This window comes from Hemibagrus wyckioides, linkage group LG13, assembly GCF_019097595.1.
Source record: "Hemibagrus wyckioides isolate EC202008001 linkage group LG13, SWU_Hwy_1.0, whole genome shotgun sequence".
NCBI classification, from domain to species: domain Eukaryota; kingdom Metazoa; phylum Chordata; class Actinopteri; order Siluriformes; family Bagridae; genus Hemibagrus; species Hemibagrus wyckioides.
Genome location: NC_080722.1, coordinates 18,323,871 through 18,339,444, shown reverse-complemented (window position 1 = coordinate 18,339,444; position 15,574 = coordinate 18,323,871). Strand labels below are relative to the sequence as shown.

At 40.5% G+C, this 15,574-nt stretch overlaps 1 protein-coding gene and 1 long non-coding RNA gene across 6 annotated transcripts in view; one reads left to right on the top strand and one right to left on the bottom strand.

The window, feature by feature from the left end:
- The window catches only part of wu:fj29h11 (uncharacterized), a 42,842-nt gene that overhangs the window by 13,961 nt on the left and 13,307 nt on the right, over positions 1-15,574 (top strand). For all 5 annotated transcript variants that reach the window (XM_058406290.1, XM_058406291.1, XM_058406289.1 and 2 more), the window contains 17 exons: positions 326-501; positions 1,119-1,288; positions 1,650-1,874; positions 2,295-2,401; positions 2,529-2,720; positions 4,955-5,313; positions 6,233-6,380; positions 6,610-6,787; positions 7,517-7,694; positions 8,358-8,484; positions 8,576-8,695; positions 9,219-9,366; positions 10,531-10,643; positions 11,789-11,942; positions 12,959-13,207; positions 13,290-13,478; positions 14,117-14,295. In XM_058406290.1, coding sequence (XP_058262273.1) covers positions 326-501; positions 1,119-1,288; positions 1,650-1,874; positions 2,295-2,401; positions 2,529-2,720; positions 4,955-5,313; positions 6,233-6,380; positions 6,610-6,787; positions 7,517-7,694; positions 8,358-8,484; positions 8,576-8,695; positions 9,219-9,366; positions 10,531-10,643; positions 11,789-11,942; positions 12,959-13,207; positions 13,290-13,478; positions 14,117-14,295 — 3,012 coding nt within the window. The remainder of the gene's footprint in view (positions 1-325; positions 502-1,118; positions 1,289-1,649; positions 1,875-2,294; positions 2,402-2,528; positions 2,721-4,954; positions 5,314-6,232; positions 6,381-6,609; positions 6,788-7,516; positions 7,695-8,357; positions 8,485-8,575; positions 8,696-9,218; positions 9,367-10,530; positions 10,644-11,788; positions 11,943-12,958; positions 13,208-13,289; positions 13,479-14,116; positions 14,296-15,574) is intronic.
- Positions 5,233-8,440, bottom strand: LOC131363590 (uncharacterized). The gene is made up of 3 exons (XR_009206349.1): positions 8,309-8,440; positions 6,206-6,406; positions 5,233-5,371 (listed from the first exon to the last, which is right to left on the bottom strand). It is a non-coding gene; the product is annotated as an uncharacterized LOC131363590 (long non-coding RNA).

Sequence of the window (15,574 nt, the reverse complement as noted above, 5' to 3'; positions counted from 1 at the left end):
AAGGAAACATAGTGTGGCCCAAAACTCTGAGACCACATTGACGTTCTATTTTATTATTATTATTATTATTATTATTAATTTATTTATTTTTATTTATTTTTTTAGTTATTTATTTTTATTATTATTATTATTTTTAATCAAATTTAAAAGAAGATTTTCATATTCTGAACTATTTCAAACAAAGATGTGGCATATAGACCGGGACAAAATTTAGATGTTAAGAAAGCCATTGTGTTCTCTTAATGCACTTCTCTCACTGGTGAAAAAAATTCGTAAGGATACTTAAGTCTTCCCCCTGTGTCTCTGTGTCTCTGTGTTTGAGCAGCTGCCATTTATCGAGGCTGCACTCAGGAGTCACTACAGAGTTCAGGACAGTCGAGAGCTGGGCTACGGGAAACTTCGCACATTGGCAGACTTCGCCAGGCGCCAGAAGGAGTTGTGTGACGGGGCCAGTTCCAGTGCTGTGCGCTATGAATGCCCTCTGCTTCCTAAAGAGCCAGAGTAAGCTTCCTCTCTATTTTTCTATCTCTCTCACACAGACACAACACACACACACACTATACACTGTGTTATTAGATACAACAGTTGTGTGCAAATGTTCTGGAGGCTGAGCTGAATAAAAAATTGCCACCAGATTTAAATAGTTATTTAAATCTTTAGATACAGTTTCAGTAATGGTGAGTTTCTTCGTGCTGATACATGTACGATGACAAAAGCAAATCACCTGTAAATTATAAAATATCTCATGGCACAGTTGGTTTTTATTTAGGGATGCCTAATGAGCTAAAAAATGACAAAATGATTACAAAATGGTGAAAATGCACCTCCTCATCCATTGCAGTGAATTAGCTCCAACACATACACGCACACTAACTAACTAACTAACTTATTGCTCATCATTTTTGGATTGTTTTCTTTCTCTACACAAACTTTGTTGTATAATCTATATATGAAATTGCAGTAACTTAGGCCAATGTAACTTAGTTGGAACCTTTTCGATCAGAGTTCTCAAGAGTTGTGAACTGCTGTGGAGAAAATGTTTATGCTCTTTTATTTTGAAACAATTCATAATCCCTCAATATCTACACTGATCCATATAAATGTATCGTTCGTCTCAGGGACATGCTGGTGGAGTCAGTGGGCTTGCTGGGGGACGTGAGCCGGGAGCAGGCAGTGGCGAGTCTCCTCTCTGCTCCACTCCTGGAGGACTTGGCTGAATGGAGCCAGTGGGAGCTGGTCTTTCAGCCCAATCATGGACCACTCAAACACTTTATTGACAAATATTGTGGTATGTTGATTTCTTCCAGTCATTGGAATGTTTTCTCTCTTGGTTTGGTCAATGGACCAGCGAACCAACCTGTTAAGTAATGCATGATGGGAATTAGGTTACATTAAAAGCAATTTCCCAATGGCTCGTTTTTTTAAACACTATGTTATGAAATGCTAGAACTTGAACTCATTAAGATGCATGCAAAAGAGAACTATTTCAGTTCGGCAAACCTCTATTTGCGATAACAGCTATCAGAAGAAATCGTGTGGGCAACCTGAAATGAAAATTGCCTCAACGACAGTATTCATAGAGTGTGAAGCAGCTTCTGTTTGGATTCTCTCTCCAATTTCAGATCTTTAATCCTGTTTATTTCCTGCAGGTAACACAGACCTGCTGGCTTTGGAGGTGTCTCCTGGAGTGCTGTTGAGGATCACTTCTATCACTGGCGATAAATTCTTCTCTGAAGCCACTCAGGCTCTTGACCCTGCAGGCACAGCTGGTCACCTTGTGTCCATCGTGGTGGCTGATGGGATTTCAAACACCCCCACAGCACTGCTGGCCAATCACATGGAGAGTTCACTAGCAGCAGCAGCTGCCAGAGAAGGTAGGATCTTGTGTTTGGATTGAAACCAACAAATCATGGTCAATTTTCTCCATTCTGATGGCTGATGTAAACATTGCCCGAAGCAGCTGAGACGTGTCTGCATTGCACTGCTGCCACATGATTGGCTGATTAGACAATTGTATGAATAAGGAGGGGTGTAGTTGTTCCTAATTAAATGCCCAGTCAGTATGTAATTGGATGTATTTATTTGCATTACTTTTTTATTTTAAGAAAATGAAGCTTTTAAGAGAATTGTAAACCTGAGTGTAAATCAGAGGAAAATCCCAGCTGTAAATTGCTTTGTAGATGGGTTTTTTTTCTCTTGAACCTCCATCTGGATCGATCCCCACTCCCTCACACAGTGAATGAGTCCAGTCATCAGCTTTAATCAGAATCAATGTCTGAATCTCATTTCCTCAGATCCATCCCTCGGTGAAGACGGATGCTACTTCAGCACGGTGGCCAAGTTCGTGCTCGAGTGTGTAACTCGGATGCCTACAAGAATCTGCAGAGAGCTTCTGCAACAGGTTTGGTGAAAAGGGTTTTCACGAACGATGGCGATGCTGTGAACGTCCTATTAAACATGGCATAATTGGCATTACAACATTGATCTTTACGACTTATAATCATTATAATTATTTGATTATCATGTAGGTGTTTCTTGAGCCTCTTTCGAGAGTGCTTGGCCAGGCTCGGTCCAAAACTGTCCTCCTGGAAGCAGCCAAGTCAGAGACGCGGTATCTCAACAAGCTCCATCAGCTGGGCATCTTGCTGGGCATCACAGAGTGGGTGAAGGACTTCCACACCAAACTCATCTTACCCCCCACACCTGAGGTGCCCCAAAAGGTTAGAGAAAAACTCATTATTACCCCAAACCTGGTGCCTGTAGGGCAGTGAATGATGATGTTACTTAATTATTGCAATCTTGGTGTTTGGAATGTTCTGTAATATAATGGAAGGTTAGTGTTTAAGGATGTGAGAGATAAAACATAATGTGGTGTGCGGTTATAGGAAACTAATCAATACTACACTACCTACACCAAATCAGCATATATACTTTATTCATTAAAATGTATTTATATTTGTAATATATTTGTGAATGTATCTAATATAGCATATGTTAAATGTAGTATTTTTATATTTATTTGTTATGCACTGTACTTATTTGGGGTTACAACTGCAATTTTAGGGTTATTTGAGAGTGTTAAGGGTGTTCTGACAGTCTTATTAGTTATTTGAGGGTGTTGTGCGTGTTATAACAGTGATTTGAGGGTGTTGTGCGTGTTATAACAGTGATTTGAGGGTGTTGTGCGTGTTATAACAGTGATTTGAGGGTGTTACTCGTGTTATAACAGTGATTTGAGGGTGTTACTCGTGTTATAACAGTGATTTGAGGGTGTTACTCGTGTTATAACAGTGATTTGAGGGTGTTACTCGTGTTATAACAGTGATTTGAGGTTGTTACTCGTGTTATAACAGTGATTTGAGGGTGTTACTCGTGTTATAACAGTGATTTGAGGTTGTTACTCGTGTTATAACAGTGATTTGAGGGTGTTACTCGTGTTATAACAGTGATTTGAGGTTGTTACTCGTGTTATAACAGTGATTTGAGGGTGTTACTCGTGTTATAACAGTGATTTGAGGGTGTTACTCGTGTTATAACAGTGATTTGAGGTTGTTACTCGTGTTATAACAGTGATTTGAGGGTGTTACTCGTGTTATAACAGTGATTTGAGGGTGTTGCATGTGTAAAGTCGTATTAAGGGTAATTAAGGGTATTACAATAGTAATTTGGGGGTGTTACAATAGTAACTTGGGGGTGTTACAATAGCGATTTGAAGGTGTTAAGGGTGTTACAATAGTGATTTGGGGGTGTTACTGGTGTTATGGACGTTGCATCAGTGATTTGAGGGTGTTATGTGTGTTGCGACAGTGGACATTACATAACAATGGACATTGTCTCAAATCATATTTACCGAACATAAGAAACATAATACAAAAGTCTAAGATGTTAAACAAAATCATCCCTATAACAGTGATTTGAGGGTGTTACGCTTGTTATAACAGTGATTTAAGGGTGTTACATGTGTTACATCAGTGATTTGAGGGTGTTCCACATCTTATAACAATGATTTGAGGGTGTTATATTTGTTATGACAGTGATTTGAAGGTGTTACAATAGTGATTTGAAGGTGTTACTGGAGGTTCGAGTGTTACATCTGTAATTTGAGGGTGTTGTGCATGTTATAACAGTGATTTGAGGGTGTTCCACATGCTATAACAGTGATTTGAGGGTGTTCCACATCTTATAACAATGATTTGAGGGTGTTACCCGTGTTACATCAGTGATTTGAGGGTGTTATGCACATTGTATCAGTGATTTGAGGGTGTTATGTTTGTTATGACAGTGATTTGAAGGTGTTACAATAGTGATGCCAAGGTGTTACTGGAGGTTCGAGTGTTACATCTGTAATTTGAGGGTGTTGTGCATGTTATAACAGTGATTTGAGGGTGTTACATGTATTACGACAGTGATTCAAATGGTGTTATGGGTGTTACAGTAGTGATTTGGGGTTGTTACAATAGTGATTTAAAGGTGTTACTGGTGTTACATCAGTCATTTCAGGGTGTTATGCGTGTTGTGACAATTTGAGGGTGTTACAGGTGTTAAGACAGTAATTTATGGGTGTTACATGTGTTACACCAGTGATTTGAAAGTGTTATGCATGTTATAACAGTGATTTGAGGGTGTTATGCATGTTATAACAGTGATTTGAGGGTGTTATGCATGTTATAACAGTGATTTGAGAGTGTTATGCATGTTATAACAGTGATTTGAGGGTGTTATGCATGTTATAACAGTGATTTGAGAGTGTTATGCATGTTATAACAGTGATTTGAGAGTGTTATGCATGTTATAACAGTGATTTGAGAGTGTTATGCATGTTATAACAGTGATTTGAGGGTGTTATGCATGTTATAACAGTGATTTGAGGGTGTTATGCATGTTATAACAGTGATTTGAGGGTGTTACAGGTGTTACGATCGTGATTTGAAAGTGTTAACTACCTTCCCTTCAGAACCTGCCAGCTGACTCTATGAGTGACGTATCCTCTGTGTTGAGTCTGGCTGACGGCGAGGATTTGTTGGAAGACTCTGTTCTCAGCTCTGTCTCCACTTCCAAAGCTCCTCAGCAAAGTGAGCTTAATGACAGCACCAGGGATGATGCCGAGCACGACGCTGAGGATGATGCAGAAGATGAGGATGAGGATCTCTTTGAACTGGCATCAGAGAAGAACGAGGAGGTGAACAGCAGTGTTGACAGTAAAGAGGAGGATGAGGAGGCTGATGGTGTAGAAGAGCTTCCTGAAGGACATTCAGAAGGGGATGAAACCAGTGAGCAGCTCAGCCAGCAGAGGGCCATCGTCGAGGACATCAGGTTCAGACATTTCCAGTCTTTTAATGAATTTGATTTTTTTATGTTGTGTTCAGTTTCCCTGCAAAAACATAAAGAGCATGATTTCACTTATTGTTCATACACACATATAGAATATATATGAGTTTGTGCAAATGCATTAATAGAACTGGTTTAAATTTACTTACAAGCAGACATCGCAATTAACAACTGATCTTAAATTTTTGGAAAAGATTTGAATAAACTATTGAATACAGTTTCTTTATTAAGAAATGAATATAGTGAAATAAATACAGTAAAATATGATGGAATGAATACAATTTCTTCAATAAATCAAATGTAAATGCTTTTGGAAAATAAGGCCTGGTATCAAGTGACAGAAGAATCAAAAATAAATTAATTTTATTATTTTATTAGTTATTAATATTATGAATCTATTCCTAATTCTACATAAGGCTAAAAACTAATGAAACTTTTTCTTTACATTATTTCTATACATATTTTTCATATTTTCATTCATTCAAGGGTTTTCTGCCAATATAGTAAGCTTGAAATTAGCAATTGTATCTAGAAATAGGCTTATATGTCTTATATTTGTTATACAATAATCTCATAATGAGAAATATTTCAGACAAACAACATTTCCTTTTTTCAAGATATCGTCCGTTGCAAAGATATCATGTGCCTGTATTGTTCAGTGTGCTTTCTGTAGCTCCTACTGAGTTTATTTGTGTAATCTAAAGACAATTTCCCCGGCACACACACTCTTCCCTCCGGCTATTTCCCACAGAAAACTCCCATAAATCAATCTGCATTACAGTTGATTCCAAAATTTTTTACTAAAAATTTACAAAATAAATTGTCTCTTGCTTTCTGTGTTTTGACACTAATTTAAGGAAATATCATAATAATCCACCTTGAACTGGTCCTCTGTCGCATGTAGGAAGAATGAGTTTGGTGTTGGAGTGGAGCTGAACGAAGCGGGTCAGAACCTGATGAAGAAGCAACAGGCTCGGCTCGGCCGCAGTCTCGAACGCCTTTCCACTGAACTCTACAGCAAAGACACACACTTTGTTCTGGAGCTCATCCAGGTTCGACTGCTAGAACATCTCACTTCCTGTTGGAAAGAGCAAGAGTCTATTTCATGATGAGATGAGCGTCTCTTGCTTTCACTTATTATCTAGATAACACAGTGCAAATAAGTCATTGGATTTTTTTTTTTTTTGACAGTCATTAATCTTCTAATCTTTATTATTATAGTTTAAAGCATAGAATAAACTGTGCTATGAAATCACTGTACTGTACTGTATCCGTGCACAGAATGCTGACGATAACAGCTACCCGCTAGATAGAAAGGAGGAGCCTGCTTTGGCCTTCATAGTGCAGAAAGACTGCATTACTATTCTGAACAACGAGTGCGGCTTTGAGGAGAGGAATGTGCGAGCTATCTGTGACGTGGGAAAGAGCACCAAGGGAAAACATACTTGCGGCTACATAGGTGAGCGACATGCCAGCTCTAATTATTGATGCTTAATTGGCGTGGACTTCCTCACTCATTCACACCAAGCATCATCATAAATCATAAATCACTTTTCAGAAAACCCAGTCGTGGGTTTGTTTTAGTTCTAGTACTGCATGTCTTCGAACCACTGCATGCTTTCTTCACAGTAAAAGTATCTGGCTGTGCTGGGCACAAAATGTTTCATTTCCAAATAGGCTGAGAGGGGGCGGAGTTAGTGGTTTTTGGGGCAGGCTTTCTCAGCCACGTAATACATTTGTGCAAATTTTCCTGGATATTTGTATTAGTAAGAATGAGAAAAATTAAACATCGAGTACCTTCAGTTTTGCCACACAGGCATTTTATGGAGAAACTGAAGAAATCAAGCATGTGTATATCCATTTATTCCTAATTAGGGTCACGGGGATCTGCTGGAGTCTATCCCAGCACATTGGGTGAAAGGCAGGGGTACACCCTGGACAGGTCTCCAGTCCATCACAGGGCAGCATTTGTATATTATAAACACAATAGTATTAGTTGTCTGTGTTATGATGCCTATGGCACAATTGTATATGGAGACTGCTCAGTGAAGATGTTTATAGTAAAATGTGATTTGAAAATACACTCTTTGAACTTGACCGCAATGGAAAAAACCTTAAGATGCATTACATCATTTCCTTTCTTTTTCAGTTTAATACTTTTTCATTTTCATTTTTTTTTCTCACACAGGTCAGAAAGGCATTGGCTTTAAATCGGTTTTTAAAGTCACAGACTGTCCTGAGATCCACTCCAACGACTTCCATGTCCAGTTTGACAAGGCCAGCGGCCCCATGGGATACATCCTGCCTCACTGGGTGGAGGAGGAGAGGCCTGTGCCCTCTGTTGCCAAGGAGATAGCTGAGAAAAGGTTTTTAAAAAAAGATATTGCAGTGTGTACTCTGACTATGTGCAGAAATATTCTAGATCTGTGGAACTGTAAGGGCATCTCCTGTGCACAGCCTGCTTCAGGCCATCCCACAGATCTTCTTTAGATTACGACATTCCTTTGTTTTGAGTTATTTTCATGCTGATAGGAGAAATTCCTGCTTTACTAGCACACACCTGAAGGTTTTGCACTAAAAATAACTGGCATTCCTGTAAAGCCGCTGTTCTTACTGAAGAAAAGCAGCCCTTAAGCGTGATGCCGCCACCACCACGCTTCATCGGTCAGATGAAACCAAGAAGATGCAAAGAAAATATTTATTGTATTATATTTAAGCTTATTATATGATACACATTGCACATAGCTAATTATATATACAAGTAGTATTTAACATAATAATGTAGGCAAATATTTTTTAGTGGAATTCCAGCTAGTCAGTCCTAATGGAAGTGGCGTAGCCTCTGTACCTGTCAGTCACAGTAAAACAGCCTCTGTTCTTGATGTAGAATAAATAGAGGTAGATGCGTCAGTTAATTCTGTATTGTGTGTTAAGTGTTTTTTAGATTTCATACGTCAATTTGCTTCTAAATTGCACCTACGTCTAACTCGAGGATATCCGTAGACTGATCCCTTGCTTTTCCTATACAGCTGGACCACAAAGATCTTCCTGCCGCTTCGATCAGAAAGCTACCAGACCAAAAACCTTTTCCATGACGTGCACCCATCTCTCCTGCTCTTCCTCCACCGTCTCCGCTCCATCACTATCTACAGCGAGGTGAGCAGGGCTTTGTGACTGTCTCCCCTGCATAGAAAAATACAGATCTAAATGAGGAAGGCTGATGTTGTGTGTTTGGATCGTGAGACAGGCTGAGAAGAGACTGGTGTCCATGACGAGACGAGATCTGAGTCACAATGTGCTGGAGGTGGAGCACACAGGAGGTATGGAGCGCTGGCTGGTCGTCAAGAAGATGCTGCACCCTAAGAAGGTGACGCGCACACACACACACACACACTTACTGAAGCTGTTCTTTTCTCTATTAAGAATGGAATCTTGCCTGAACCCCTTGATAGTTTTAGCCTATTTTCCAACTTTTCTTGTGACGGATTTATTCATGTTTTTGAAAATGGTCTGAGGCTGTGTGTGTGTGTGTGTGTGTGTGTGTGTGGTGTACAGCTTGCACCTCACAGACTTCATCTTTACATCTCATTAAAATGACAACTGGCCTTATTACTAGAGGAAATGAATTAATTTCCTTTGTCTTTGGATTGTTCACAGCCTGGTGCTGTGTCTCTACACGTCTAGTTCCAGCTGATTCTCTCTAGTTCTATATAAATTTTCATAAAGAAAATGGTTGGAAAGGAGAAACAATTTCTTCTTCATTATAACTGGAATCTTTAGCACAATTCACTGATTACTTTGCTGCCTAACTGCAATGTTGTTTTGATCTGCCTTTTCTATTTCAAGTAGAACAATCTTTTGTGTGTGTGTGCGTGCGTGTGTGTGTGTAGATTAAAGTGGATGTGGAATCTACAGAGCTAGCACTTGCCTTCCAGCTCAGTAACGGCTCTGAATGTGAAGTGAAAGTTCAGCCTCGGCAGCAGCCAGTCTTCGCTTTCCTGCCCCTGCGAAGCTTCGGCTTCCGCTTCGTCGTCCAAGGTCTGATTTCACATCTTTATTCCTTCACTCTGATTACACAGACCAGGCGTAACATTATGACAGGTGAAGTGAATAACACTGATGATCTCCTCATCATGGCACCTGTTAGTGGGTGGGATATATCAGGCAGCAAGTGAACATTTTGTCCTCAAAGTTGATGTGTTAGAAGCAGGAAAAATGGGCAAGCGTAAGGATTTGAGCGAGTTTGACAAGGGCTAAATTGTGATGGCTAGACCACTGGATCAGAGCATCTCCAAAACTGCAGCTCTTGTGGGGTGTTCCCGGTCTGCAGTGGTCAGTATCTATCTAAAAAGTGGTCCAAGGAAGGAACCGTGGTGAACCGGCGACAGGGTCATGGGCGGCCAAGGCTCATTGATGCACGCGGGCAGCGAAGGCTGGCCCGTGTGATCTGATCTAACAGACGAGCTACTGTTGCTCAGATTGCTGAAGAAGTTAATGCTGGTTCTGATAGAAAGGTGTCAGAATACACAGTGCATGATGGGTCAGGGCTGTTTTGGCTGCAAAAGGGGAACCAACACAATATTAGGCAGGTGGTCATAATCTTATGCCTGATCAGTGTATATTGACTGCAGTCCGATGTACTGTTGACAAAATTAAGTTGATATAAGGCTCTAGGTGAGAAATGTTGCAACTGTGCTCCCAAAATGATATAGCTTGTTATAAAGTGAAACCTGTAGTCCAGAGATCATGAGTTTGGGTACAGCCATCCTTGGATAGCCATCAGGAGGCCAAGACAGCAAACCTAGCCATGTCCTTATCAATCAGAGTATGCAGAAAAGGGCAGATAGTGATTCTTAGTGATTCTTAGTGATTCTTCCAAGTAGATTACGCTGCCCTGCGATGCAGCATGAGCAGCAGTACAAAAAAGACAAACAAACATGTCCTAGTTTTCACATTCCCTTGTTGGTAGCTGCTGTATGTTAGGATTTGCATTTTGCACTTTCTCATCTATTGGCTTGAAAATTTGAGTGTATTTGTGAAATACAGTTTTCTTGTAAGCTATCTAGGAAATATGTAGTGACTATTTTCGTTAATTTAATTCTCACTAATTGGATGCTGGGAATGAGACTAAAGGCAATAGCTTCTTAATGTGTTATATGGGACACTAAGTAAAGCTGTGCCTGTTTTCTTGGGTCTCTGCAGGAGATTTTGACATTCCTTCTTCTAGAGAGGATGTTGATAGAGACAGTTCCTGGAATCAGTGGCTCCGGTCTGAAATCCCCCAACTCTTCCTGCAAGCCATGGATGTTTTCAGTGTAAGAAAACGAGATTATGGACAGTAATGTATAACAGAGGTTTACACAAACACACACACACACACACACACAAATCTATATATACAGACAGTTGACAAATTAAAGGGAAAACTAGTGGCTCTGTTCATGCCTGTTGGGGATATTTATTTAGTCTCCCTGGAGTCAGGGCTCACTGCAAATCAGTTAATTCTTCTGACTGATCAGCTTTATCCTTTCAAACGTCCTCTATCATTACAGGAGCGACAATGTCGTCATCCACATAGCAGGAGGGCTCACTGAGTAGATTAATGAGCAAGTACAGGCAGGTCTATAAGTATTTGGACTGCGTCACAATTGTTTTTACGAGTTTCCTCACCACCACATCCACCACAATAGATTTGAATTGAAGCAATTAACATGTTATTGAAGTGTAGACTTTTAGCTTTCATGCAAGAAGTTTCATTAACTGATTAGGAACTGCAGCCATTTTTTACATAATCAGTGAAGGTGTTTTTGAAGCAGATAAAAAGTGAATTTGCATTTGGAAAACGTTCATGGGAAGTCTCAGTATGTGGTCCAAAGAGGTGTCAATGCAAGTGAAGTGGGCCAATGTTAGGCTGGAAAAAAAAACCCAGACCTTCCCGAGAGAGAGCAGAAACTTTAGGAGGGACCAAATCAATAATTCTCAATCATATGATATGGCCTTCACCATATTTCAGTCTGTTTGGAAGATTTTAGAGTCAGACACCACTCTTGACAGTAACTTTCAAAACACTAGTAAAGAAAAAGTGAAGAGTTAACTCTCAGTGCTGGTCCCAAGCCCGGATTAAAGGGAGGGTTGCGTCAGGAAGGGCATCCGGCATAAAACCTGCGCCAAATCGTAACATGCGGACCAAATGATCTTCTGTCGCGACCCCAAACCGGGTGTAGCTGAAAAAATAAACTACATAAACTAGAGACTATGTGCCCAGGTGCATTGAAGCTGTTTTGGTAGCTAATGTTGTTCCAACACCCTACTAACCTGCTTTATGTTTATCATTTACTCTTAATTTGTCACCATCTTTATCTGTCACATATCATGTTAAAATTTGTGTATGGATTGCAAATGGTTCCTGAGATATATATATATATATATATATATATATATATATTTTAAAACATTACAGAATCACCCCGAGTTTAATGGGCTGCAGGGACTCTGCCACTTCCTGCAGTATATCCCTCAGCCTAGTGAAATCCTGGACTTTTTCAACCCTGTGGCTAAACAGATCATCCAGCTGCTGAAGGGGAAAGCCTGCCTTCCAGCCAAGATGGACAACAGTGAGTCTGCAATGCATGCTTTCACTCTAGTGCTGTCCGAGTCTTCATGTTTATGCATGTACATACTCACTGAGCACTTTATTAGGAACACTACTAATACTAAAGCCACAGTTGCTTCAACCTTGCTCCTTAGGGATTAATAGAAATCAATTTAAATATAAGTCTAATATTTTGTCTTGAACTTTTTGTACTATATGTTCTGTAAAGCTGCTTTGAGACACTGTCTATTGTTAGATGCATTATACACATAAAATTGAATTGAGTTGAATTGAATTGAATTGAATTGAATTAGTTGGGAGTCTCCAGTGTCAGGGCTTTCTAACAGTCAGAGGTAAATCTCTTCCTTTAAGTTTTATTGTGTCTTACTAAGTGTCATAGGAAGGAAGGAAGGAAGGAAGGAAGAGACAGTAGTTATGATGCTGGTTAGGGTTCAATGTGGTTTGATATGTTGTGCATTCAGAGATGCTTCTCTGCTCACCACAATTGTACAGAGTGGTTCTGTGAGTCATTATAGCCTTTCTGTAAGTGCCAACCAATCTGGTCATTCTCTGTTCAGCAGTTTTTTTTTCCGTCTGCAGAACCGCAGCTCACTAGAGAGAGTGTTGAGTGAACAGTTATGAAAATATAGAAATCATCACATATTTTCCCATTCCCATGGACCTGCCGAATCTACCCGAAGCTGCTGAGACGTATCTGCATGATTGTATACGTTGCACTGCTGCCACACGACTGGCTGATTAGATACTTTGCTTGAACGGATAAGTGTTTCTAATAAAGTGCTCAGTGAGTGTCTTCGAGAACAGAAGGCCGGTTTGAAAGTCCTGGCCCGGACCTCAGAGTGACCTGAATGAGTCATAACTGTCAGAAGTTCAGTGTTGATTCACTACTACTAGATTTCATTCCAAAATGGCCTGGATGACTGAAAATAGATGAGATCGATGTTTGCTTTTTTTTTATTTCTTTTGAGCTGGACTTGCTTCCTACAAAAAAAAAAAAAATCCTCTCTGGTGTTGCAGAGGGCAGAGTGGAGTTCAAGCTGCCTTCGCAGGTGGCTGTGTGCCAGGACCCTCTGATTCAGGATGTGATCGGAGGAGAGGAGCTGTGTAAGCACCTGAACCTGTCATACCTTCACCCTGCACTGCAGTCATCACTGTCATCTTCTCTGCTCAGTGCTCTGGGTGTCCAGCGGCTGAAAGCTGCTAACATCACCACCGTCATCTGTGCGATGGCCAAGAGTCTCGTACAAGAGGGTGATATTCACTCAGGTAGAACAGCTCATGTTGTATGTTTCTGATTCAAACCCACAAATAAAGAGGATCTTTTCTGACATCTGTTTTCTTCCTCCAGATGCCAGTCTGAAAAAGCTGGCCAAGCTGCTGGCTTGTAATTTCCGCGCTTTGGAATCTGAGTACAACGAGGTGGATAACTTCCTGCAGGCCCTCCGAGATGTTCCCATGATCCCCCTGGCAGACGGCCGTGTGGTGGCTCTCAGCGCAGAGGGTGTCTTCTTTCCTCTCAGTGAGGAGACTCACAAAGGTTCGACCAAAATAAGCTCACCATCATATTCTAACCTACACAGTCATGAGCAATTAAAATAATGAAATGCTGCTTTGTTTCCTTCCTGGCATCGCTGCTGTTTTTGTCAACAGCCTCATTTTAAACACCTACACTATTTCAACAGCACAGTTTGTATTTGAGAAGGATCACAAGGCGTCTAAACAATACAATCAGTAATTCAGCAGAAACTGTGGACAAGAGATTATGACTGCAATAAAAGAAATGTATGTAAAAAAAAAGATATCTTAAAAATACAGTGCAATAAATAAGTCTGCTAATTTTTAGATAAGTTTTAGTACAAATGTGTGTAAAAGCAGTGAATAGATAGATTCTATTTATTATTAATTCTGTAAAATAATTCATTCTAATTCTCTATGAGATAATATTGTGGATTTGTGCATTAAAGGATGGCTGAAAAAGCTTAATATAGAAGAAGGATAACCCTGTGAGGCAGGTGAGGCTGTGGCTAAAAGCAGAGAGAGCAGGATTAAATACTAATGCTTGTGTTCTTGGAGATCAGGCCCAGCATCACTGGAAGTGGGTCACAGGCACTTATGTGTAGTGAAAGCCACACCCCCTGATGCAACACTGTTTCATTTGCATTGTCATTATCACAGGTCTGGATGCTCTGTACAAGGACCTGAGCATCGTGGAGCCACGGCTGCTGGAGTGTCTGGATAAGTTGGGTAACTCTCAGGTGCGCGAGTTGCTCTGTAGGCTGCACGTTCATGAGCTGGAACCCAACGAGGTGCTGCAGAAGCACATCTACCCCATACTGAGGAATGCTGCATGGAAGGTCAGAGACACATCCTGCATAGTTTTACTGTGTGTTGATGAGAATGCAACATGAGCATCATGGGCTGATCTGATTTATTTTGGTTTTGCGAAAGAGAGAGACGTCTGGGATTTTAGGAAGTAATGCTTGTTCCAACATTTTAGTAAGGACCACAACAGGGTGTGTTGTTTCCAGGACAATAATACAACAGGGTGTGTGGTTTCCAGGACAATAATACAACAGGGTGTGTGGATCTAGGACAATAATACTCAACACACCCTGTTTTCCAATAACCGCACATCCTGGTTTGTTTAAATTCTCTTCATTCAACTCAGTTTTATTTGTATAGAGCTTTTATCGAAAGGCATTGTCGAAAATCCCTTTACAGAAATCCAGATTTGAAGATCTTAATCTAATTTTATCACCTTATCCTTGAAAAAGCCAAGAGTGATGGTGGGAAGGAGAAAAGAGCAGGCGACAACAGGAAGAAACACAACACTATAATAATTATTATTATGATACTGTTTAATATTGTGGAATGTATGAAAAATGAGCCCACTTACATTAATAGCAGCTATAAACACTCATTCTCTTACCAGCCTCTCTCCCTTTTTTGTTTCAAATAATAAGACACAAAATGGTGCTGGTCATGTTAGTAAGACACTGTTACAAAGCACTGACACTGAAGACTCCAACAATAAATGTCTCCTTAATAAAACAAGTCACCATATCACACAGGTTTGGTTTTATATATAGATATATATGTACACACCAGTCAGGCATAACATTATGACCACCAGCCTAATATTGTAAGTTGCGAGGTGGGGCCTCCATGGATCAGACTTATTTATCCAGCACATTCAACAGACGCTCGATTGGATTAAGATCTGGGGAATTTGGAGGCCAAGTCAACACCTCAAACTCGTTGTGCTCATCAAACCATTCCTGAACTATTTTTGCTTTGTGGCACGGTGTATTATCCTGCTGAAAGAGGTACATGGTCTGCAGTATTGCTTAGGTAGGTGGTACGTGTCAAAGTAACAACCACATGGATGTCAGGACCCAAGGTTTCCCAGCAGACCATTGCCTATAGCATGACACTGCCTCTTCCGGCTTGCCTTCTTCCCATCTACGTGATGTAAAAGAAAATGTGATTCATCAGACCAGGCCACCTTCTTCCACTCTTCCGTGGTCCAGTGCTGATGCTCACATGCCCATTGTTGGCATTTTCGGCGGTGCACAGGGGTGAGCATGGCCACCCTGACTGGTCTGTATCTATGCAGCCCCATACTCAACAAAC